Source organism: Hyperoodon ampullatus (genome assembly GCF_949752795.1).
Source record: "Hyperoodon ampullatus genome assembly, chromosome: 1".
In the NCBI taxonomy this organism is placed as follows: domain Eukaryota; kingdom Metazoa; phylum Chordata; class Mammalia; order Artiodactyla; family Ziphiidae; genus Hyperoodon; species Hyperoodon ampullatus.
In genome coordinates, this window is record NC_136914.1 from 200,868,346 (window position 1) to 200,895,347 (window position 27,002).

Here is a 27,002-nt window from a genome sequence, read left to right on the forward strand (position 1 = left end):
TCTCTCTCTCTGCTCTTTCTCCATGTACTTATTGGATCACTCTATTTCCGAGCACTCCTTAAATATTGATATTCTCAGGGAGTCATCTTCAGCTTAGGGCTGTATTCACCCTATTTCCATCCATTCTCATAATTTCACCTATGGCCTATACCCTGATGAGCCCCAAAGCCCTATCACCAAACCAGATCTCCATGAATTTGTAACTATCAAACAGCAACTAAAACTCAGTATCTAAAGGAGAACTCGTCTTCTTTTTAAAAATCTGCCCCTCCTCTTCCCAATTAGACTGTAAATTCTGGACAACAGGGATCATGCTGGGACATGGCTATACTCCTGGAGCCTGAAAAATGCCTGGCACATAGGAGTTAAGTATTTGCTGAAGGACCGAATGAGCTCTTCTGTATCAGTGAGATGACTGCTCTAAGAGAAAAATGGCAAAGGCCTTCTCCATCCTGGGTTGCTCAGTGAGAAGCCACCTGTGAGATCCTGGGATAACACCTGGGCCTAAAGCCCTGGCCCCTCCTACTATACACACACACTACTTCATTTCCATGGTTAAAGGTAACATGAATACAAGACACTTCCCAACCATGAAAAAGCATTTGGATTTTATATGACAGTTTAAATATTTTTGAAAATGTTGATAAACACAAGTTGTACTTGGAGTTTGACGACAGACATGCTTTTAACATAAGATCTTCATCCTAGAATGTGACTTTTTCTATAAAATATTCAATCTTAGGCCTCTTGCTGCAGGCAGGTTCCATGGGAATACACAAAAAAGAGGCAGGGAAACAGTCCCCATGGGAGACTGTTGTTTCTCAAAAAACAGGCTGCCATTACATCCTGTGAAGTTCACAAAGTGCTCTTCCCTTTGCTCAGTCATCCAGAGTGAAGTCAAAGGGCTCGAAGTCTTTCCGGAAGCGACGAGCCAGGGTCTCCTCCTCTTCCTTGCTGATCTGACACTGCCTCCAGTCAGACTTGTCAGGAATATTAAGGATAGCTTCACTAGCCAGGACCTCCCTGCAGAAAAAGCACAAAGAAGTCAAAACGGACACTATCAGTGCAAAACCCACTCTTCCTTTGATTCCTCTCCAGCCAGAGAGCTCCACTCAGCATCACCCAAAGAAGGTATGCAAATTTCTCTGACTTTGCTCATACCATTTTCTCTGCCCTGAGAGCCATCTCTGCCATTCTATCTATCAAAGTCATGCCTGTTATAAGTGACCAGCTCAGGTCTTAGCTCTTCTAGCCCCTCAAATTCCATTTACTTCTCTGAACAACTTGGAACTACATTACTGGTACCTAGAGAAGCAACATGGCACAGTAGAAAGAGGGCAGCCCCGATATCAGAAATATCAGGGACTGGATTCCATTCCTAGCTCTGCCACTTGCTATCTGTGACTTGAACAGATTACTTCATCACTGTGCCTTGATTTCCTTGCCTATGAAATGCAAAATAAGGGTTTTCTGATGTATGGAGACAACATAATCAAAGCACCAAACTAGCTGTAATTACATCCTGCCTTAAACTCTAGTTTTGTCATCTCGGGGCATTAGTGTGCTGAGGTGAAAAGTCAGGCACCTAGTCTCATACCCTACTCTGACTTTCTGCCTCTCTTTCTAGTGCACTCAGGCCTACATAGGCACAACAGCACAGGCTCAATGTCAACAAAACCACCACATACACAAGCTACCTTCTAAATGCCACTGCTTTATACTTTTACTTATTTTGATATATTAGAAATAACTCCTTTGCAGCCAATTAAGCTGACTGTGCTCTTTTCCCCATGGGGCCCCGGTGTGCAATGACTGCAAACAGCAGCCTTCTTAGTAGTGTATGCAGTCTGTTGCCTCTACGGGTTGCCCTAAGGGACCCTGGAGACAGCCCTTTCCAGTGGACATTCATGACTGGCATGCTGTCCCCGATCTAGGCTCCAGACAGGTACGCACGGTGCCTTGGGAAAGCCCCAGGGCACAGTGGCCAGGGTCCACATTGGCCAAGGCATAATGTCCATCCGCAACTGTTCCTGCAGAACAAGGAACATGTGATTCAGGCCCTCCGCAGGGCGAAGTTCAAGTTCCCTGGCTGCCAGAAGATCCACGTCTCCAAGAAGTGGGGCTTTAACTAAGTTTAAATGAATCTGAAAACATGGTGGCAGAAAAGCGGCTCATCCCGGATGGCTGTGGGGTCAAATACATCCCTAACTGTGGCCCCTGGACACATGGCGGGCCCTGCACTCGTGAGAGCCTTGGCGCCGTCCCCTCCTTACTCGTGCCCACCAATAAATCCTTTCTTGTCAAAAAAAGAGAAAAGAACTCTATTTGTACATTTGTATGGTTCATTTTCCACTTTGAAGCTACAGTAAATAGAAAGGCTGAAAACAAATCACATGAGTCTTCTAAAAGTCAAAGGACCTAAGTTCAAGTTCTAGTTCTCTGGGCAGTCCATCAGTCTACCTCTTCATCTGTAAAATGAAGACAGAACCACCCTTCTTGTGCAGCAGGGAAAAAAAATATGTCTTTTCAAGTATTTCGTTAACTGTAAAATGCTATGTAACTGTAAGTTACTACTGTGAAAAATACTCAATGTTGAAAACACAACCAACTACCAAGAGCACAAAATCATTCAGACTCTATCCTTTGTGAGCTTATGTGCCTGTGTCATCAGTGTCCACAACTGTGTCTGTTGCTGAATCAATAACACAAAGCTAATGTCAGATGTTTGAAGCTCCTAACGCATTTCTTCTCATTTATTATCTTTTTGAAAATGTAGACAACTACATTTACTGGACTTATCCAATGGAGGCAATCTCTTGGAGGCTTTCCAAATTAGTCCAAAAAGGGTTCAAGGCTGACTCAAAGCTCAGTTCTAACGAGGGAAAAAACCACTGCAAATCACAGACACCAGCATCAGATAACCTGTTCCACACATTTTCAATTCCCCTCCATACTCTCTCTTCTTGCCAGCAAATTCCTGCCTTCATTCTCTGCCTAATTTATACCACTTCCTGTACAGTTCTGCAGTCACGTTCTCCATGATATGAGGAGCAAAAATGAAGCCTCATCCAGACCTTTAGGACACTACAGAGTAATGAGTTAAGATCTCACATCTTTGGGGTCCAGCAGGCCAGGTCACTGTGTGACCATGGACAAGCTACCTAACCACTCTAGAGCCATGCTGTCCACTATAGAAGCCACTAGCCTGACATATTTAAATTTAATCCTAATTAAATTAAATTAAAAATTGAGTTCCTCAGTCATATTAGCCACATTTCAAGTGCTCAGTAGTCACTAGTAATGTGGCTGGTGATTACTATATAGGACAGTGTACTTTTATAAAACATGTCCATCATCGTGAAAGTTCTAGTGGCACTCCTCCAGAGGCTCATTCTTCATACTGGTAAATTGGGATGACAGTACTTACCTTACAGAGTTTGGAAGATTAAATGAGGCAATGCATGGAAAGCTCTTGGCACAGTGTCTGGCACAGAGCACATGTTCAATTAATAGTAGCATTTTCCTCCCTTGGGCTAGAATGCCCACATGTCAAAGTTTACCCTCCAAATCTCTCTCTCAGGCTCAACTTCAGCCCTTTCATGACGCCTTCCACCAAGTAGAAATGGGCTCTCCTTTCTCTGAATTTCTAAAGTACACTGTTCCTCAAAACTTTGTTATGGTACTTTGCACATCCTGCATTGCATTACTGTCATATATGTAAACATCTGACTTGCCCTAAGACTATTGGTTCCTTGGGGCAAGGACTGTTCCTTGTTTGGCTTTTTACTCAACTGGCCATGCAGCCCACTACTTCGTTCAGAGTAGGTCTAGTGAAAATACATTTAAAATAAGAAAAATGTACAAACCTTCCAAACTGCAAAGGAAAATTCTTTTTAATTCTGTGGAAAAGTTTCTCTCCTGTGTCAAGTTCAACATAGAAATATGCTGCTCCTGGCTGTGCAATCTAAAGTAAAGAGAGTCATATGAGGACGTGCAATAGTGCTTTAAAAGTCAAAAATCCCAGCCCATCTTTTTAAAGCTTTAATTTGGCAAAGAATTCAGCTTAGAAGCACAAGAAAAAGGATGTGAGCAGATATAAATCCCAAGCCACTTAGTGGAACTAGAGTTTAAAAAGCCAAACTGGCAGACATTACAAAGATCCTCCCAGTAGCACCTACCTTCCTAAGTTCCTGCCTTAGGAAATTTCTAATTTCTTGCTCTTCCCAGGAAAGCATTAAGGCATTGATGTAATACCATCTTCGTCTCTAGTCTAATCAATACCCCATGCTCTAGTACCAAATTGTCACCTGCTTATTTAACCTTTTTTTTTTTTTTTCTTGCGGTACACGGGCCTCTCACTGCTGTGGCCTCTCCCGCTGTGGAGCACAGGCTCCTGACGCGCAGGCTCAGCGGCCATGGCTCACGGGCCCAGCCACTCCGCGGCATGTGGGATCGTCCCGGACCAGGGCATGAACCCGCGTCCCCTGCATCGGCAGGCGGACTCTCAACCACTGCGCCACCAGGGAAGCCCCATTTTTAAAACACCTTTGAGTACCTTAGGCTCAACATGTCAGAAACCAGGTCTTTACTTCTCCTGGAATATGACCTTCCCCTCCTGTTTTACCTGCTTGATGTCTGAGTGCTCTGGGATTTCCAACATCTCTATCTCTTGCTCCTGTGCCTGAGTAATGAAGGCATCTTTAATGTCATCAGTAGCGCAGCGGCTGAGGGGCACAGGAATGACCTGGGGCGGGGGGGAGGAGCAGGAGAAATTCTTCATGCAGGTCTCAGAGAGGTCATGCCTCCTGCACAGTCCCTGAGACGTAGCAAATCCATCACAGGGGTGGAGAAACACCCCTCAGCAGAGATTCTCCTCAGGCCAGACAGGTCTATGTCAGCCTGTCTGTAAGGACTTAAACTTATGAGCTTGCCTGCCACATGTGGGAGCCCATCTCTGACGTGGGAAAGGCTAGAAAGAGATCTCTTTGTCATTAAGCCTTTGCCAGCTCCTATATAATATATGTGGCAGAGTCAGGCCCATTTGAAAACTTAACAAATGTGCCAGAAAGAAAACCACCACAACGACAATCAAATTATCCATAACAGTCTCTGAATTTCTGAGCTGCTAGCCCCAGGCAGGATCTGAGACTATTTCCTACCTCTGAGCTGCCACTCATGCTGAGCTTCACACGAAATACCCACTCTCTTCCAAACTCTATCTATCAAGGCCCACACCTTTCTTGGAACCTTCCTTGACTACCCATTCCTTTTCTCAACAAGGCACTTACTATCTGTGCTATTCACTTGTACTGCCATGCACTTCCCCGTGAATCCCTGTAAAATCTTTGGACTTATCACCAGAAACTCTTTAACCTTTTAAATGAATATTATTTAAATATTAATATGAAAATTCACATTAAATATTTTAAATATGACATCAACTATTTAAATACTTAACCTTATATTAGAATCAAATACTTAAATATTAATTAAAATTAAGTATTAAAATTAACATTATTTGTTGATGGGCACTTGGGTTGTATCCATGTCTTGGTTATTGTAAATAGTGCTGCTATGAACACTGGCATGCATGTATGTTTTCCAATTAGAGTTTTCATCTTTACTGGTTATATGTCCAGCAGAGGGAGTACTGGATCATAGATAGCTCTATTTTTAGTTTTTTGAGGAAACTCCAAACTGTTTTCCATAGCAGCTGCACCAATTTACACTACAACCCAAGTGCCCATCAACAGACGATTGGCTTAAGAAGATATGGTATATATATATACATACAATGGAATATTACTCAGCTATAAAAAATAATGAACTATTGCCATTTACAACAACACAGATAGATGAACCTAGAGAATATCATACTTAGTGAAGTCAGACAAAGAAAGACAAATATTATATGACATCACTGATATGTGGAATCTGAAAAAAAAAATGACTCTATATACTAAACAGAAACAGACTCACAGACATAGAAAACAAACTTATGGTTACCAAAGGGGAAAGGGAGGGGAGGAAGGATAAATTAGGAGTATGAAATTAACAGATACAAACTACTATATATAAAATAGATCACCAACAAGGATTTACTGTATAGCACAGGGAATTATATTCAATATCTTGTAGTAACCTATAATGGAAAATAATCTTAAATATATATATATATATATATATATATATATATATATATATATATATGTAAAACTGAATCACTTTGCCGTATGCCTGAAACTAACACAATATTGTAAATCAACTATACTTCAAAAAAATTAACATTATTTAAATATTTATCAATATCCAGGTCCCCATACAGCCCTTCCAAGTTCTTGGGCAGAGACCACCTACCTGTAGCTGGAGGTGATGGCTCTTATAATTTCTCTCAAATAGAATACATCGTTTGCCTTGACTCTTAAAGAAGCGCCTCAGTGTAGCCTTATACTGCTCCACCTCTTCTACCACCTCTGCTGAAAGCTCCACCACTGACTGGTAGTGTCCAATGGGCAGGATGAGGACATGGTCATCAGATAAGCCTCCTTTGGCCAGGGCAAGGTAGCACTGAAGAGGAAGCACACAGAAGTGAGACGTCAATACTGCATGCGTGATTCTTCAGGGAGAAAAGCCTCTACAGAGCGTGAGCCCAAGGGTGTGGGAAAAGTGCTCAAGAGGCTCTCAGTAGAAATTCTCCTCTTAAAAAAATCTAATTTTAGAGGTTATAACAACAGTGTTGTCAAGCACCTGCTGAAGAATGAGATTAGATGCAACAAATTTCTTTTTTTCTGGCTGCACGGCTTGTGGGATCTTAGTTCCCTGACCAGGGATTGAACCCGCACCCTCGCCAGTGAAAGTGTGGAGTCCTAACCACTGGACCGCCAGGGAGTTCCCAGATGCAACAAATTTCTATGCAACTATCAAATGAACTGGGAGCCAATGAGCAGCATGCAGACCGGCTTTTGGCTACAAACACACCAGAGCTGAAGGAGACTGGAACAAACGGTTGGTTTTTCCTCCCAGGCTCCGAACTTGAAAGCAATTTTTCAGTTCATTATCACCCCCAGCCACAGAAAGATACCACTTCTGACTTCAAATGAACCACTTTCCTTACAGTGACAGCCAATCTCATCCCTAAATACACCTCTTAGGCTCACGAAAAAGGCGAAGATGACGTGATTAGCATCCAGTGTCCCTACAGCCTTAAGCTGCTGACTAACCTCTACAAAATGAAAGCAAACATAACCTAACAGGGAAGGAAGAAGAAGAAACCTCAAACTCAGGTACATCCAAAAAAACTGTAGTTCCCAACAATGGCTGCCGGCAGCTAAACAGCAATTAAAAATACTTCTGTCAAAACCCAAACACGTAAGACTGCTCTACCACTCAGACATTCTTTGAAGGGAAGACACTGAGCGAGTAGAGAAAGGGCCACTGAATATCAATGCAGGCAAATGAAGGTACTGGAGCTTTAGAAAAACAATCCAAAGTATACTTTTAGTGTGGTGGGTTCAAAGTTAAGGCTGAAAGAAGGAGTCATTTATTTTTCATCTACACTGAGAAAGCCCAATAGAATGACAGGATAAGTATCAGAAACAAACTAAAGCATGATCATCCTTGATCTCCTTGGCACGGAGGACTGAACACATCTATAGAGTTAATATCCCAGATGACTAAAGTTCATCAAAACCTCCTATGTGCTAAAACATTAAAAAAAATTTTTAAATAACCATTTTGATTGTGTTTGTTTTAAAAGGTTACTCTAGAAGCCTGAGTTTTCTAGCCTTTCCTTTGTGTCAGTGGGTCACCGCCATAAACAGCAGTTTTTATACTGTGATATGCACTGAAGCTACTGAAGTTTCTAGTCTAGACTAAATAGCACCCCCCAGGGCAGTACCTTCTAGTTCTTGTGAACAGTTTCACACTTGGCCGATCTCTTCCCTTCTTTTCAAACTCTCAACTTGTAATCTGTTCTATACTTGAATTATCTCTAACTTTATCTCAGATGTATAAGTAGGACCTGAATGAGTATTTCTCTCATAGACAAATGCATGGATTTTGCAATAGTTATTCTGGACTCTTAGCAGCCCGCACCTGCTTTTACCAATTTATAGCCATGGGCCATTAGCATACTTCTTTGTATATTCCTTGAGGAAGGCATGGCAAAGACAGAGAAAAAGCCAGGGGAAAAAAGTAATGAAAGGAGATCAAGAGGAGTGGCTACAGAGGGGACTCCAAGCCCTGTGCCAGACACCCACAGGTCACCAGAGGTTCCCAAGAGGTCCCTAACAACAAAGGACAGCACAGGTAAGTGTAAACTTGATTACTAGGTAGGCTCTAGGCTAAAATCATCATGTGACCTCCTACTTGGGGTGCTGGGCTGGGCCACAATCATAATCTGAGATACTTTTTGCCCCTCTAGCTTTAGGTCAAGATGAGAAGCAAACAGGTTTCCTGATTATCCCCTAGGCTCATACCCTAAGCCAGATACCCTAGGCAATAGAAAGGTAAAATAAATGGAAAGGAAAGGCCATCTCTCCTGGAGGCCCAGAGCAGCACAGAGCTAAGTCACCCATTCCAAATCTCTTGTGCCCTGCATGGCATTCTGAACCTACTAACGTTTCCTAAACAGAAGGCACTCTGAAGCCTTCTCCCATACCATACCATATGGGAGAGAAGGATAGCATACACTAATCCAAGGAGGAAACCAAAATCCAAGAGAGTTAATCCAAAAAGGGTATTCCTATAAAAAGAAGAGTTTTTCAAGTTTGCTTCTCTTCCCACTGAAGAGTTCATCCACAGGCTCTATGGCCCAGCTGTGTCACAGGCCTTGACCCCATTCATGCTCCCCCTAGAGACAGGAGTGTGCCAATAAGCAAGACATTAAAATTAAATGTAAATGACTGGGACTCTTCAGTCAAACAATAATGGAAGGAGAGGGATGTGACTTAGAGTGTAAGATGACACAGATTCTAGTCAGTCTACAGGAGGCCACAGAAAAGGGCCCTCACTGTCAGGATAAGCTGAGGAAAAGGTCATCCCCAGGAAACAAAATTAGAATAAATCAATGAAAAATGGATGAAAGTATCTGTCCGCAGAAGCATCACACACTAAGAAATGATTTGTAAATATTTTCCTCAGGAGCCTTGGGAAATAGCCAATTCCAGTCATGGGTGACTAGGGTGCAAATGTAACCCTGAAAATTAAGCTTCTTTCATTCTAAATGAATGAAAAAGAAGGATAATGGTCTATATGAATCCCAGAGGAATGAGGATCAAAAACTAATATCATTTAATACCTAATCAAGCCCTGCCCAAGGAAAAGTATCTGGGGAAATCTGAAATAGGATGACTTTACTGTGAGACACACATAGTTCATCAGAACTTTCCACAGCCTGAATAAAATCCTTCTCAAAATCATCCAGTTCTCATAGTCTGATTCAGTGCTTACCAAGCAATCTTGTAATTATTATCTTGGGTTCCCAGATACCCATACCAGGAATGTGGATGTGGGTATTCCTGTCATTAGGAAACTATATCCTCTACTACTAAGCAAAACTGAGCATTTATCACGTTAGTCTTTTATATAATCAATGTAAATCAGTTCCCAACATTGCATAATTATCACAAATAAAAATAAACTCAAGTTTTCAAATCTGAAGATATAAAAAAGAATATCAACATTTGCAGCCAAATATGAGTGTAAAGGCAACAGAAGACTCCCTTTTTGGGACAAAGAAAATCCTTGTGTTTGTACTTCCCTGGTGGCACAGTGGTTAAGAATCCGCCTGCCAATGCAAGGGACACGGATTCGAGCCCTGGTCCGGGAAGATCCCACGTGTCATGGAACAACTAAGCCCGTGTGCCACAACTACTGAGCCTGTGCTCTAGAGCCCGTGAGCCACAACTACTGAGCCCGTGCGCCTAGAGCCTGTGCTCCGCAACAAGAGAAGCCACCGCAATGAGAAGCCCGCGTACCACAACGAAGAGTAGCCCCTGCTCACCTCAACTAGAGAAAGCCTGTGCACAGCAACGAAGACCCAACACAGCCAAAAATAAATAAATTAATTTAAAAAAAGAAAGAAAATCCTTGTTTTAAATAGTAATTCAAAAAAGCAACTCATCACCCCAAGTAGTATGAAATAAAAACATATAAAGTTCAAGAATTACATAAAAACATCACCCTAGGAGAGCCATACCTATTTGTCAGAGAGGAGGGAGAGAGGAGCCATCTTGTGAAACTGGCTCTACTAAACCACAGGAGAATTGCTATAGTTGCTCTAGTCAAAAAGATAGAAAATAACAAATGTTGGCAAAGGATGTGGAAAAACGGGAACCCTCATACATTGCTGGTGGGAAAACAAGATGGTGTAGTCATTTTGAAAAATAGTTTGGCAGTATCTTAAAAAGTTAAACATAAAATTACAAGCAATTCCACTCCTTAGGTGTCTATCCAAGAGAAATGAAAACATATGTTCACACAAAGACATGTATGCAAATGTTCATTAATAGCCATAAAGTGGAAACAACTCAAATGTCCATCAACTGACGAATAAATAGACAAAATGTAGTCTATCCATACAACGGAATACTATTTGACCAGAAGGAATAGAAAACTGACACATGCTACAACATGAATGAGCATCAAGAACATTATGTTAAGTAAAAGAAGCCAGACACAAAGACACTGTACGATTCCATTTATATGAAATGCCCAGACAGAAATGAAGACAAAAAAGACTAGTCGGGCTTCCCTGGTGGCGCAGTGGTTGAGAATCTGCCTGCTAATGCAGGGGACACAGGTTCGAGCCCTGGTCTGGGAGGATCCCACATGCCGTGGAGCAACTAGGCCCGTGAGCCATGGCCGCTGAGCCTGCGCGTCCGGAGCCTGTGCTCCCCAACAAGAGAGGCCGCGATAGTGAGAGGCCCGCACACCGCGATGAAGAGTAGCCCCCGTTTGCCACAACTAGAGAAAGCCCTCACACAGAAACGAAGACCCAACACAGCAAAAATAAATAAATAAATTAAAAAAAAAAAAAAAAGACTAGTGGTTGGGCTTCCCTGGTGGCACAGTGGTTGAGAGTCCGCGTGCCGATGCAGGGGACACGGGTTCGTGCCCTGGTCCGGGAGGATCCCACATGCTGCAGAGCGGCTGGGCCCGTGAGCCATGGCCGCTGAGCTTGCGCATCCTGAGCCTGTGCTCCGCAACGGGAGAGGCCACAACAGTGAGAGGCCCGCATACGGCAAAAAAAAAAAAAAGACTAGTGGTTGCCTGGGGCTGTGGGTGGGTATGGAGACTAACTGTAAATGGGCATGAGGAATCTTATTGGAGTGATGAACATGTTCTAAAACTGTACTATGTGATGGCTGTACAATCAGTGAGTTAACTAAAAATCACTGAATTGCACACTTAAAGTAGGTAAATTTTATGATATGTAAATTATGACTCAATAAAGTTAACAGAAAACAAACAGGTGTCTCCTCTGTTAAAGGTTCATGGAAGTAACTCACATGTGTGCCAACGTTGACCACCAAATGCTTTTCCACTTCAGGGCTGGCAAGGCAAAACCAGCAGGGTCCTGGAGGCTGAGCTTCATGTGGAAGAAAGACAAATGTTACCATGGTCCAAGCACTCCAGCACATAACCACCCTACAGAATTCAGCCTTGTCTGATCTTTGTATCCTGCAAACACTGATATGTACACGGTACTGCCACAACGGACTGGGTCTGCTGTGCTCCCACTATGACCCCTGCCCCCATCACCATTATCAATTAAACTAAAACTCTATTAAAAGTTCTGAATTTGTAACCAATCCACAGGTAGGTGATCCATGTGATAACCATATATTGACTAAAGTAGCATGTAACTGGCAACTAACTGCAATGAGAGAACACTCAACTGGGTGTCTGGAGCCCCAATTCTAGTTCTAGTCATGCCACCAGCTATCCACATGACCCTGGGAGTACGTGTACCCTCCCGAAGTCAGCCTCTTCATCTTTGAAACAAGGGGGTGGAGAAAGAGGATCTCAATGTAATAGCTGTAAGTCTTTTCTACCAGTTTGATTATTCCATTATTTTATAAACCCATGCTGGTTTTGTAGGCTCTTAACCTTACATTTACAGACATGACGGAAAGGAGCTTTTTCCATAGTTCTGACAAGAATAGCCTCAGATAGCCTCAAAGTTAGGCCACCTTTGCATTCTTTTATTTTTCTTATTGGTCCTAATGACTCAATATACAATCTTCTTCTGCCAGAAGAGGCTCTCTTAGCAATGCTGCTTCCCAAACAAGACCCAAAATAACAGTTATTGCTCACATAAGAGACCTCTGGAACCAAGGTACTTACGAAGTTTGCGAGGCTGCTTTGGGTGAGGAGAAGACTTGCTATCTCTGCCTGTAGATGAACGCTTCCTTCCCTGCTTTTCATTTAAATCAAAGAAAAACTGACAGGCTGAATCTTCCTGGAACAGCCAAAGGTAGAAGAGTAAATGTTATTAAACTAACCTTTAGACAAGTAGCCAACCATCCACATACAAGGGAATGTTCCTGCCATGTCATGTCTTTACTCCCTGCCCTTTCTGCCTATTCTAGAGAAGAAAAATATTTTCCCAATCCTGATGCCTGGACTCTCAGTCATACCTCTCAACACTTATCCAAGCTACCACCAAATTTATCCCTTTGGAAAAGTGAATTAAAATGCAAGTTATACAGCAATTCTTGCCTAAAACAGAACAGCATGAATCCACCCACATTCCTTTCCCTTTCTCTCTCAGTAGGGCCATGGTGCAGTCTTACAATTTCACAGGTGAAACAATTCTGAGTTTTAATTAAAAAGATAAGAAAAAAAGTCTGAGAAAGTAGACCAAGCATACTAGTAAGGAAACTTGACATTCCTTGCTTTAGTGAAGGGAAAACGAATTTCAGAAAAGTCTGCTATTAAGAAATTTCTTCAGAGTAAATCTTATTCACCTATACCACTCATTATAAAATCACAAATTACATTGCTACCAAGCAGTTGTATCCTTGCCTGAAAAGTTAAGAACAGAGAATTAACTTTAGACAAGGAAAGACTTTACATGTGTAACCCCAACATATGAACCAAGTTTAGACAATGAAAGACTAAAAATATGAAACTGTTAACCCCAAACTATAATTAAAAAAACAAACAAAAACAAAACAAAAAACACATTGAGCTTACTGGAAATCTACTAAGGCTTTCTAATCACCAGCATGATTTCCCAAAGGAAAAAAAAAAGATTTAGATTCGAGGGATTAAACTTGCCTTATGAATTAAACTATAACCAGGAAAAGGACATCTGTAATGGGCAATCCTGCCCAGAAAATGCCACCTCTCAGTCAGAACATACCTCAGGGGCAGGAATTTGCTTTCCTATGGATGCTTCCTTCACAGACTTTCTGTAAGGGTTTTCAGTGACATCTAGAGGCTGTTTTACCAGTTCTGCTACATCCATTAGTTTCATAGGAACAATACTGAATGCATAAAGATACTTTGGGAGAAGAACAACATAATATTAAGGGAAATACTGTTTATGCAAATGTAATCAACCTATTTTATTATAAAATTTCACATAAAGCTTCAGAAACTGAGTAAGATTAAAGAGCAGCAACCAGCCCATCTGTGGTTCAGAGAATCCATAGCAATGCCATTTCAGTGATCTCTGCAGGGGCAAACCAAGGGCTGATGAAGTAACAAGCAACTAATCAAAGCCCAGCCCTTACACAAAACAACTCACTGCAAGGCCCAGAGGGACTTGCTCCATAACGCTTGAAGACAAATTGCTTCTGTCTCTGGGTCCTTTATCTTTGTGCACTTTGTCCACAGTCACTGTACTGCCCTTCTCTTTTTCTAATGAAAACTAAATTGGACAACTTAGTGTTTCCCCCTGATTTTATACAATTTCTGCTGTATATGCTGATAGATTTTCTTAGGGATTAGTAGCAAAGAAATAAATACTCACATAAATATCTAAAACCATGGACTAATGGCACAGATACTGAAAACTTTACGTGAGATATGAATAGATGCTTAACCTCACTACTGATCAGGGAAATACAACTAATTTACAATGATACACAACCTTCTTCTATCAGAATGGCAAAAAAATGTTAATAAAAATTTGACACTACCCACTGAGAAAACAGACTCATACACTGCTGGTAGGGGTGTAAACTGGAACAAAATTTTGAAATGAATTTACTAATACTTGCCAAATTTTAAAATGTGCATATTCTTTGAGTGAAGTATGCATTGCTTAGGGTTAAGGCTAACATGTCCCTGAAAGTAAAGCAATAGACTAAAAATACTGTGAGTGATGCTCAGTCTTGAAAGGGCAGTTTAAAAAAAGGAAGAAAGGAAGGAAGGGAGGGAGGGAAGGAAGTTAAAAAAATTACAAATCTGAACTTGCTAAGAATGCACTGGGCCTAAAAGTTTAAGATATTATGGAAAAAACAAAATAGGTATTGTTTATCTTTTGCATGTACATTGTTCATGGCATATTATAGTAGGATAATCTTCAGATAATTTATGTATTTTCCCACATGACTGACTGTTCTGATCTTTAGCTATTCCAATCCACAATATCCTGCTTTTGGCCCTACAGAATCAGAAATGCTCTCAGGGAAGTGAGAAGAACAATATACTTTTCTGGTATACCCTCTTTCATTCACCTGTACTGTTTTCCAGTATAAAGACAGATTCCAGGTATCACTAAGATTGCCAAAGCCAACGAGGGCTTAGGTAAATCCTTGGGAAGATTTTATTATTTCTGCTAAATGAAGTTGCTAAAAGAAGCAAAGCAAGAGTACCATCTGAGGTCAAACTCATGAAAAATACCCACAGAGACGACCACAGGGATGTGGGAAGAAAGACATCATTCATTTGAAATTTTGCCTTTGTTCCCCTGGGCCGATTTTCCCAAACCCTTCTCTAAAATCTCCTACAAAGGACCCAAGGAAACCTGACCTTTCATTACCATATTATTATAAAGAGTAAAGTCACTGAAGTACTGGGACATCACAGTTGGGGAGAAGAGAAGATCTGAATGTTAAACTGGGCAAGAGGAACATTTATCAGGCAGACAATGAATATTAACCAAACACCAAATACTCAAAATTTACCTTTTTCTTTTCTGGATTTCCAACATTTGCCAGAGCTATGAACCTGGTGGCGTGCTGTGCATTTTCCTGCAGAATGATGTGGTTTCTATAATATATTGGGAAGATAATAGGTTACCAACAAACTTTACCTTTTTTTTGGCTGCACCTCGAGGCTTGCAGGATCTTAGTTCCCTGACCATGGATTGAACCCAGCAGTGAAAGCGCCGACTCCTAACCACTGGACTGCCAGGGACTTCCCACCAACAAACTTTACTTTTGATCTGCAATTATGAAATATGTAGACTCCATGGGGCCATGAAAAAAGCACAGGTCCTAAGTCTATCACTACATCACCACCAGTAACATCTCAGATGTTACCTGTCCATCTAGTAGAATAATCACCCCTACTTCCTAGGGCTGCTGTTAGGAAAAAAAGGAGATCACGTATTTGAAAAGCACAAAAAACTCTAAATTTGGCTTTAAAAGAGTCGGAAAATTGGCAAAATGTTGATAATTGCTGAAGTAGGTTATGGGTTCAGGAGGGATCATTATACTATTCTCTCTTCTTTTGTGTAATAAAAAACTACAATAATGAAAAACAAAGAGAAATGAGTTTTAAGTGGAAAAAAATGCTTCAAATGGTAATACATAGCATGATTTCATTCTCTTAGGAAAAATATAAAAATACATGAGTGTCTATGTTTCCTGGAAAAAAAATGCCAGTATTTTTATTATGATAGTTATGGGTTTTTGTTACAGTTCTGGTTAAAAAGTTGTACAGGGTTTTTTGTTGGTTTTTTTTTTTAACAGCTTTATTAAGATCTAATTCAAATACCATACAATTCACCAGTTTTTAGCATATGCACATTTACTAAGCCACTACCACTATCTAATTTTAGAACATTTTCATCAACTAAAAAAGGAAACCTTGAATCTATTAACAGTCACTCCCCATTTTCCTCCAACTAGCCCCTGGCAATCGCTAATCTACTTTTTATCTCTATGGATTTGCCTATTCTGGACACTACAGATAAATGGAATCATGTAATATGTGGTATTTTGTGTCTGGCTTCTTTTATTTAGAATCTTTTCAAGGTTCACACATGTAGCTTATATCAGTACTCCATTCCTTTTTCTTACTGAATAACATTCCATCATATGGATATACCACTGTTTATTTACCCATTCATCAGGTGATGGATATTTAGGTCATTTCCTCATTTTGGCGATTATGAATAACGCTGTTATGATCATTTGTGTACAAGTTTTTTGTGAACCTATGTTTACATTTCACTTGGAATAGGAGTGGAATTGCTGGGTCATATGGTAGGGAAATGCCAAATATTTTTGCAAAGCAGCTGTACCATTTTACATTCCCACCAGCAATGTATGAGGGCTTCAATTGCTCCACATCCTCATCAGCACTTATTATTTGTCTTTTTGATTATAGCCATTCCAGTGGGGTGAGAAGTGGTATCTCATTGGTTTTGATTTGGATTACCCTAATGGCTAATGATGCGTGAGCATATTTTCATGTGCCTATTGGCCACTGGTTTATGTTCTTCAGAGAAATGTCTATTTGGATCCTTAAAAGTTTTCAGTGGCTTATTCCTATAACCTTTCTGTTTTTGGTGAATGGCTTCAGAGAACAAGAGGTTTCTCTGGAATGCATACATGGAGATATAAAAGAAAAATCTGTAGTACCTATGGTTATATCTTAGGCTGTGGGATTATAGGGAAAGGGCGGGTTATATTCTTCTTTTTGCTCACCTATAGTTTTTGAACTTTCAACAACACATATATTGCTTTTGTATATTAAAAAAAAAAGGTTTTTATAAATCATTTTAGGGATTACCCATGCCTTTAAAGTGAAGATCTTTCAGAGTTAACTATACTTAGCTCTATTACTTATAAAACAGTGGTTTTATTTTCTCCATAATACATCCTTTAAAAACTCCATCTCCAAGCTATACTGAAAAGAGAGAGAGAAAAAATTGATACAAGTTCTTGATTCCTAGATTGAAATACTTCTTAGGTGATTACCCTGAGTCTAAGACTATACAAGGAGTAACCGTTTAACCTGATCAAAACGGGACTTACTGTACATCAAGCTATGATAATTAAACAGCATTGTTATGTCAGACCCTCAAACCTTTAAGGGGCTTTAAATGATAAATTGGATGATACAGTATCATCCAATCCCTTGTATTAGAATTAGGAAACCAAACTCAGAGAAGTGGAATGATTTGAGAGTCACTCATTTCATGCCTGAGTAACTAAAAGAAACCAAGATATTATATGGCTGAAATGAACATGAGAAGTTTACACAGAAAATCCAGGCAAATTCTTCAAAAAAACCAAAGAGAAGGAAATGCTACTCACCGATATGGAAGCCTCTCATAATAAGTCTTTTCCAATGCAGCAAAATGGTATCTTGGTTTCAAGCCTGTGGCAAGACTGGAGATCAAAGCAGAGCCACATTTTCTGGTATCCACTTCTCCCTAGTAAATAGAAACTTACTCATCATAACAGACCTAAGAGTTATCATGAAATGCAGAGATATAACAAGACACTTTGAAATGTCTTTGGAATATTTATGTGGCTACAATGTGGGCAGTAGGATTTGCATCATGAATTCCATACTTATGGCAATCAGAGAAATCTCAACACATTAAGGGGAACTGGGCTATTACAAATGCAGAAATAGGAACAGTTGTTGGAAGCCAGAGGTTAAGGGAGAAAGTAACTCCTCCATACTAATACCCAAAGCAAGGTTTATTAATCTTTTTTTGGAAAGTAAGAACTCTCTCTGGAGCCCACAGACAGTACGTCTATAATTTGCTTCATTGGGCTCCTGTAGTTCTGACAATGCAGACAGTCATAGTCATTGCAGAAGATCAAAATTAAAAGCTAGCTTTCAGGGCCCCTAGGATCCATAGAATATTTGCCATAGAACATTCAAGGACTTCATCACATAAGCATACAATCCTTTATTTTGCTTCAGTCAAGGAAGGTGTGGCTTGTGGAAGGGCACAACCATGCCCTTGTCACAGTTTGTAATACAAAGTCTGTCAAAAGTTAGGCTTGTTCCCAGAGCTTCCATTAACAATAAATTATGTGCTCTCTCATCCATAACATTATTCATGAACTTCATTCTAAGAGAAGGTATTAACTGGAAATAAAGAAATTACCAGAGTTAATTTTCCACTAAGTAAAGCAAAACCTTCCTTTTGTCTTATGCTTGCCTCCTTCAGGTGTCTGCTGAAGGGCAGGGAACTGGCCTTGAGGTTAGTTGCAGTACCTTAGGGGCTAGTGAGATATACTGTTTCCTCCCCTATAAATACCTTGTATGATTACTTATAAATTTCATCAAAATCTACTTTAATCAAAAATTGTAAACTTTTGTAGCACTGCTCTTTATTCTTCCTTATAGAGTATCACGTGTCTTTCTCCCATCATCACTTTAGTAGTCTTTCTCTGGATCTTTCCTAGTTCTGCTGTATCTTCTCTATGCTGCAACCAGCACTGCCTCTTGTATACTAGTGGAAGAATAACCATAGGTTTGTGGAAGGGGAAGAAAGTGTTGTCCCTTCTCCCTTCAAAATCCTGACAATGGCTGGTATTTTTTTGGCCTTTTTAGTCATGGACACATTATGTTAAAGTTGGCAGAGTGGTCTACAAGGCCCTTTTCTGGATCATCTCTGATAACTCTACATCTAGGAACTGATATTTGTCCCTAAATGCATTCTTACATTTTCCTTCACTGAAGCTCAGCTGATGCTTTCTGCTCTCACATACAGCCTTTCAAGGTCTTCCTTAGGCTGATTTCCACCCAGGTAGCTTCCTATGGTAGCTGTCACTCACCAACCTGGCATACAACCTCTTCCTACAAAAATATTTAGATCGAATGCCATGGCATGCTCCAATACATTCCAACATTAAAGCTTTCCCATTAGAAAAGTACTAAGTTTTCAATATATTGTTTCCCAACTTTAGATCACTATCCTCAATCCCATGATGATTCCACCTTTTAAAATATGTTGATAGCCAAAAAGATATAATCTGGAATGGAAAGGGGGAAAAAAAACTGCAGAGCTGCCACTAGCTATAAATCTTTTCACTGAAAATTAGTGACCCCTCAAAACTTCTTAAGAAGAAGCTTGAGAAAGGGTACTTGAAGCAGAGAATATAATTTTTTTAAAAAATTCATTTATAAGTAAGACTTCAGCATTCTCTCTTCAGTGAATCGTGCTTTCGTTAAGATCAACTTTTGCTTTGGTCAGCCAATAAGGCTTTAAGTAACCCGAAAAATTCACAAAAGATTTCTACTGAAAGGAACTAAGAGCTGAAATAGTCACATAAAGAGCAAAAAGCTCAAATTAAGCCACTGCAATTTGCTTTTAGAAATTCCAACTGAACAAACACTACTCACAGAAGAATTCCCAAAGTTCCCCACATACTTGGGCCACGGGGATGTGAGCAAGATATCAACACCCTTAAACTGGGATGTTGACCACAGCATTGTTCTCAGGGAAAACACATCCTTGGGACTAAAACTGTAACCTGGGACAGGTTCATTTAAGGACTCTGTCCCACTGAGGTACACAATCTGCAGCCCCGAGCTTCCAGTGAAGACACCTTTACGACCTGGGTTCAAAGAAAAATGGACAAGTTTTAGTCAAACTGCTGAATGAAATGTCACTCTGGTGATGAATCTCTTTCCCCATGCCCCACTTCCAGCTCCTAGGTCTCAATGTTGGATGGCTACAACAGTATTCCTGTTCAGTAAGTAAGAGCAGTCCTTATGTGAAGGCTGCTGGAGCCCACAGTCTGATTGCCCCAGGTGCCTTGCAAATGAAAAAACCTAGGAAGCACTGATTAAGAAAAAGGCTTTCTGCCTTCTAGAGACTCCAAAGGGACTAAAAGAAATCTAGACACCTGGATACAGGGAGAGGCACTGAGAAGAAAAAAAAATAATTGCAGCTGTGAGTAAGCTATAGTCTAGAATAAATGTACTTCTTCATGAAGGCAGAAGCTTCCAAATGAAGGAAAAGATTTGGAAAAAGCAATTACTTTGGAAAAATTAAGAGACTCTGCCGTCTTCTAAATTTATTCATAGCTTGTGCCCTTGATTCCGTTTCCTTCTTGTTGCCGCCAGAATCTTGTTCCATCAATTTTCACTTCCCTTTCATCTACTGAGTCTCTTCTCAAATGGCTCTTTCCACATACTAACTCATAAAGGAACACACATACTAACTAATAAAGGAACACACATATTGACTAACAAAGAATAATAAAGTAAAAAGGAACACACATACTAATAAAAAAACTATAGGGGCTTCCCTGGTGGCGCAGTGGTTGAGAGTCTGCCTGCCAATGCAGGGGACACGGGTTCGAGCCCTGGTCTGGGAAGATCCCACATGCCGTGGAGCGGCTGGGCTCGTGAGCCACAACTACTGAGCCTGCGCGTCTGGAGCCTGTGCTCTGCAACAAGAGAGGGCACGATAGTGAGAGGCCCGCGCACCGCGATGAAGAGTGGCCCCCGCTCGCCACAGCTAGAGAAAGCCCTCACGCAGAAACGAAGACCCAACACAGCCAAAAATAAATAAATAAAAATAAAAAAAACTATAAAAAGAGCATTTATAGCAAAGGAAATCTAGAAGCTTTCTAAAGAAATGAGAGACCGAGAGAGAGGAAATGTGAAGACTAGTTAAGCCATTTTAGAAAAAAATGAGTTGAATGATCCAAGAAGCAGTAGTGGTGGGGGGAGGGGAGCAGGTGGAGGAGAAAAGCAAAATTTGACAGTCTGGCTTTTTACAATAGCCAGACACTGAAAGGACCACTAAGAGTTTCAGGGGGTTGTGGAGGAACAATTTTAACCTGGAATTGAAGAGTGGACCTGGAATCAGAAAAAGGACAAAAGCAGTGAAAAACCCAAGGATCAGCACTAAAAACTTGAGTTTTTCAAAACTTCAGTGAAACCTAGAGCTATAGCAAATTAGGAGTCCAATTAACAAATAAGCTGTATACATCTAGCAATGTTATATGGTGAGACCACATACATAGAATTTTTTTTAACACAGTTTATACCTGAAGTACTCCAAACACTGTAGTCAAATATTTTATTCCTCTAGTTGGCTGAAAGAGTATATATTGGGTTGTGAAAGTACAAGGAGATTGGGGAGAGGTGGGAGACAACATAGGAAAAATGACATAGTCTTAAAGGTATAGACACTGACTTTAGGAAAAAAAAACCCTGATCCCCATTCTCTCAGGCAGTAATGGCAGATGAATCCAGCTACAAATTTCCTGGGAGGCTAATTCCTGGGACACATTATGTTCATTACAAACACACAAGATATCAACTTACCCAGATAAGTAATGTTTTCAGCTAATTCACACCCATCAACATCTTCGAAATATTTTACTGCTTCCTGGTTATTGGCACCCAGCACGTATGTCTGAATAGGAGCTAGTGAGAGAAACAGACATGACACCAGCTAGTTACCAGATCTGCTTTGGAACCTGAGAACTGTATCCCCATAGGAAAAACACTCGTAGCAAAAGTAAAGAGTCTGAAATCCTACGAAATTCCCTGGCATGGGTTTGATCCCTGGTCCGGGAACTAAGATCCCACAAGCCACATGGCACGACCAAAAAGAGTCTGCAATCCTATACATGGAACATGGTCACCACATAGGATATCCTACAACCAACCTTGTGGCTTGACTACTAAATGGTATCACTAGGCTGATGAAGTAACATCTTAGAGAGGATGGTCAATGTATAGTTAGGAAAACACAGACCCCAAAGAGCTTAATAAAAAACACTGAAACTGGGGGAAAAAAAGAACACATATGGTTGCATTATTCAATTCCTTCCTACTGAGAAGAGAATTCTTTTTCTGGAACTAAATCCAACCAAATTCAAAATGTGAACATTTAGATACATAGGCATTCTTCCCAGGTCAATGCAGAACTCAAAGGCAAACGCTTCAATCACTAACGTGTGAAAAACAACTAGGCAAGAACCATGTAGCCTTGAAACTTTATTAGAAATCATATGTTAAAAATAAGTTCTGGGGCTTCCCTGGTGGTGCAGTGGTTGAGAGTCTGCCTGCCAGTGCGGGGGACACGGGTTCAGGCCCTGGTCTGGGAGGATCCCACATGCCGCGGAGCGGCTGGGCCCGTGAGCCACAACTACTGAGCCTGCGCGTCTGGAGCCTGTGCTCCGCAACAAGAGAGGCCGCGATAGTGAGAGGCCAGCGCACTGCGATGAAGAGTGGCCCCTGCTCACCGCAACTACAGAAAGCCCTCACACAGAAACGAAGACCCAACACATCAAAGATAAATAAATAAAATAAAATAAAATAAAATATTAAAAAAAAAAAATAAGTTCTGTACCTTTCTTGATGCCAGTTTTATATTCCTCCCATTCAGCATCTGGAGTGGAGCCAAAGAAATTTCCTACACACAACAGCAGCTAAAATGAGTTTTTTAAACAGATATATGAGATTTTTTAATAATATCAAATAGTACATAATTAATTGATAATAATGTTATTGAGCTGATTATCCTATTTAATGATCTCAGTTTTTTCCTTAATCGATTTACAAAATTTCCTTAATCAATTTACAGAATTTCTAAATAATTATTTTACAATAATTGTAGTAGTTACTGATTTTATAAATTACTAAATTTTGGCTCCTTGGATGTCAAATACAAGCTGGGGAAAGAGACAAGAGGGTCAGGGAAAAATGGAGAAATCAACCTTAAAAAAATCTCTCTGCAAAATACAAAACAATATTAGATACCCTGAGAGATACAGGGCATAAAGGACACATTTACTGCTTGTTGCCTTACTCAACCTTTAACCCAATGAACAAATTATCCCCATATCTAGAATACTCTTCTGTACTCTAAAAATTTACAGTGTAGCTGGCAACAACACATAACAATTACATAGGGCTCTTCAGTCTGTGAAGCATTTGCACATATGCTATCTGACTTCACTCATACCATATACCCATGAAATAGATCTGTGCTTCCCAAACCCAGGTTCAGAATCACTTAGGGAGGTTCTGCTAGTCTGTTTTCAGTTTTGCGTACAGTAATAAAGTAACAAAATTCAAATTCAAAAAAGTATAGAAGGGTCTACAGTAAACACATCTCCCTTCCCACACCACTTTTCAGCTACTAAATTCCCATGCTCAGAAAAGGAATTCGGACTTCCCTAGTGGAGCAGTGGTTAAGAATCTGCCTGCCAATGCAGGGAACACGGGTTCGAGCCCTGGTCCAGGAAGATCTCACATGCTGCGGAGCAACTAAGCCCATGCACCACAACTACTGAGCCCGCGCTCTAGAGGCCGCAAGCCACAACTACTGAGCCCACGTGCCACAACTACTGAAGCCCGCGCACCTAGAGCCCACGCTCCGCAACAACACAGGCCACGGCAATGAGAAGCCTGCGCACCGCAGAAAAGAGTAGCCCCCACTCACTGCAACTAGAGAAAGCCTGTGTGCAGCAAGGAAGAGAAGACCCAATGTAGCCAAAAATAAATAAGTAAATTTGTATACATTTAAAAAAAAAAAGGAACTCAGTCTAACAAAAAAGGAGAGTATGTGTTCGACTGAGGAATGTATAAAGGAGCCCAAACTTTATTTTACTGTGTTTGATTACAACAGTCAAATGAAATGCAGTAAAAAGAAACATCTTACATCAAAGTTTCCACTTTTCTTCTGAATTGCTCGAACTCTATTGAATAAAACATCAAACTTTCCTTCAACATCTCCACATGCCAAGCTGCAAACAAGACATAAATGTTAAGGCAATGCAGGACACACAAATAGGCCTGCCAGGTTTGGTATACACTAGTCTTCCTGGATTAGGGAGATATGTGATCCAGTCTCTGAGGTTACCTGAGAGGTTCACAGCATGTGAACTATTAATGACCACTGGGCAGCTCCACCTAAAGGTCTCACCAATAACTTCACCATATCTAAAATTTAGCTTATCATTTCCTCCAAAATTGAACCAGCTTATTCTCACTTGCCAAGTTTTGTGGCTGAGTCTACTGCCAATTTGGTTACCAAGACTCAAAAATCCCCCATCCAGTCATCGTCTCCTCAATTCCTTTTGACAAATATCTTTCAAAGTCATCCTGTCCTTTTCATTTCCACTACCAATATCTTAGCACAAGGCTTCATTCATCCATTCAACAAACACACTCAGGACATCTACAACATGCTTGCTAAGTGCAGTATGCCAAGTACTATGCTAAGGACACGTTAGGAGTATAAAGAAGAGGGAGACTCAGTTCAAGCCTCAAAGAGTACAGAATCAGGGAAGGGGAGGTATGCTGATAGTTATAAATTTATATGAAAAAGGGCAATAGGGCTTCCCTGGTGGCGCAGTGGTTGGGAGTCCACCTGCCGATGCAGGGGACACAGGTTCGTGCCCCGGTCCGGGAAGATCCCACATGCCGCGGAGCGGCTGGGCCCGTGAGCCATGGCCGCTGAGCCTGTGCGTCCGGAGCCTGTGCTCCGCAACGGGAGAGGCCACAACAGTGAGAGGCCCGCGTACCGCAAAAATAAATAAATAAATAAATAAATAAATATTTTATATATATATATATATAAAGAGAAAAAGGGCAATAATAGGAGGTATGTGTAAAGTGTTATTGGGTAGGGAGATAGAAATTGGCAAGACCTGAGGTTTGTAAGGCAGACTGACCCTAAGTTGTGAGGTAACTTGTTCTATAATCTCGTTTCTGAGTTTTTATACTTTTGATTTACATGGTTTTTCCACTTCTCATATCATTTTCTTAATGTCTTTTAACTCATCTTGAAATATTATAGTTCTTGTTTTGTCAGTGTGTCTTTCTGGTGTGCTTTACTGTCCATACCACTGATCATTTTCAAGGTAGTGAAAATGCGGGTAGTGAAACGATCATAACTGTTTTAGAAAGATCATTTTAGTAACAGAGTGAAAGATGGTCTGGAGGAACAAGTGACTATAAGCAAAAATACCAGCAAAGAGGGCAACGTCAAATGAAGACGGGGAGGAGAGAAACAGACGAGAAATTGAGAATTCTGAAGACTTGAACACAAATTGGAGTGGAGAAGTAGGAATGGAGGATAATTACAAGGTTGGGCAACTGAGAGTCCTGTAGTTTATGCAGAGGCAGAATCAGAGAGAAATACAGTGAATCTGGTATTGGATACAACGCAGAGAATATACTTACATTTCCTCTAATTCTCTCCCTTCTTCCTGTCCACCCTACGTAAAGCCAGCAGTTTAATGTTCTTTCCTCAAAAACATTAAGACAACTCCACTGCCTGAGGAACCACAGCTTTCCACAAGTCCCTGATCTCTCTTCCCAATGCTTTCTCCAAGTTTCCATAACAGAAACCTTCCCTACTGTCGATCTGATCACTCTCTGTCTCTGCCATTGCCTTGGGGTAGTTATTTCTCCTAACAGTCCCACACTACCCATCTTGAGTCTAAAATTTTCCCATCCTTCAAGGCCTATCACATCTCTAAAGCCTTCCTGACCGCTCAGCAAGTCCTCTTCTCAAAACTTCAGAAACCCATATAGCTTTTCAGAGCAATCTCTGTAATAAATTATTACCACTTTCACTTATCTTCTGAGCACCACCTCTTCTAGGAAGCCCTCCAGCCCCTATCAGTCACCAAATCCTGGTGCTCCCACAGGATCCTGCACTTCCTCTCTCATAGCAGTTGTCACATGGAATTATCTCTGTTTTGGGGAGAGCCATTGTCCAGTTTGTACATCATAAGACACCTCAAAGTTCACCATCTCCTCCTCTGGGCCCTCTTCCAGTGTTTCCTTTCCCACTGAAGAAAGAAATCTAGGACCGGGACAATGCTGACACCTTCTCAGTCATAACCAAACCACCTCCAATCCCTGTTGATGCCCTCTCCTTAATAAACCTTGAATCCCCGCACTTCTCCTTTGCCTTTACGCTATCTAATCCTAGCTGTTTTCTACTTTGGCTATAATTTTTTCTTCACATTGCAACCAGAATCGCTTTCCAAAATGAAAATTTGATCATGCCAAGGCGTTCTTAAACATTCCAGTGATCCAGTGACTTTTTTAGGATAAAGACAAAACTATTAATCAAGGCTCAATCCTCACTACCTTGATTCCTCACATTAATCCAAATACCCTATACGCCCTCCCAGAACCGTGAACCTTTTCCTCCTGACATTTATCAGGACCGTAATTCAACATTTATCTGGATTCTTTGATTAATATACGTTTCCCTAAACTGTAAGATCCATTAGGGCAGGAACTCCAATTGTGCAACGCCTAACACAGTGCCCGGCGCACTGCAATTGTTCAATCAATACCGTTGAATAAATGGATGAATGGAAGTCCTCTCTTCACCATCCCCTCAAAAAGCGCGCCAGGGCAAAGGCCCTGTCTTTCTCTCCTGTCGACCACTGCCCAGAGCCCATCAATGGGCCCCATGCCTACAATTTTTGGCTAGTAAATATACTGCAAGAAACAAAGGGGAAATGATGTCAGAGACCAAGACGGCCTAACATGGAGGAGGCCTGACGCTACGAGCTTCCTCCTCTCTCAGCGAGTGTCGCCAAGAGTCCCCCTCTTCAGAAGCGAAAACGGCCAGGAAAAGAGGCCGGCAGTGGCCAGGCAAAGACGCGATCGAAGCTCACCTGCAGCCGCCGGGCTTCAGCCCCCGCCTTTCTGTCTTTAGAAAACCCCCTCCAGCTCCCGCGCGCGCGCACACACACACGCTTCAGGCTCAGGGTCACTCTCTCACACACACACAAACACACGCGCGCCCGCGCGCTCTTCAGACTCAGGGTCACTCACAGGCGCAGCGGTTTCTCAGCCAT

At 41.1% G+C, this 27,002-nt stretch overlaps 1 protein-coding gene across 2 annotated transcripts; it reads right to left on the minus strand.

Annotated features, from left to right (window-relative positions):
- Window positions 1-586: 586 nt before the first annotated feature.
- On the minus strand, window positions 587-27,002 carry CWF19L1 (CWF19 like cell cycle control factor 1; the record flags this gene model as incomplete). 2 transcript variants are annotated; one of them, XM_079696764.1, is made up of 14 exons in its annotated part: window positions 587-1,023; window positions 3,867-3,964; window positions 4,625-4,744; window positions 6,358-6,567; window positions 11,511-11,590; window positions 12,349-12,463; window positions 13,370-13,510; window positions 15,141-15,225; window positions 17,502-17,620; window positions 19,552-19,766; window positions 21,490-21,591; window positions 22,523-22,601; window positions 23,837-23,921; window positions 26,980-27,002. In XM_079696764.1, 14 exons carry the CDS (start codon window positions 27,000-27,002, stop codon window positions 879-881), a joined length of 1,617 nt encoding a protein of 538 aa, XP_079552890.1. In that variant the 3' UTR covers window positions 587-878. The 2 variants fall into 2 exon arrangements, with proteins under 2 accessions (XP_079552890.1, XP_079552891.1); XM_079696765.1 differs by lacking the exon at window positions 4,625-4,744.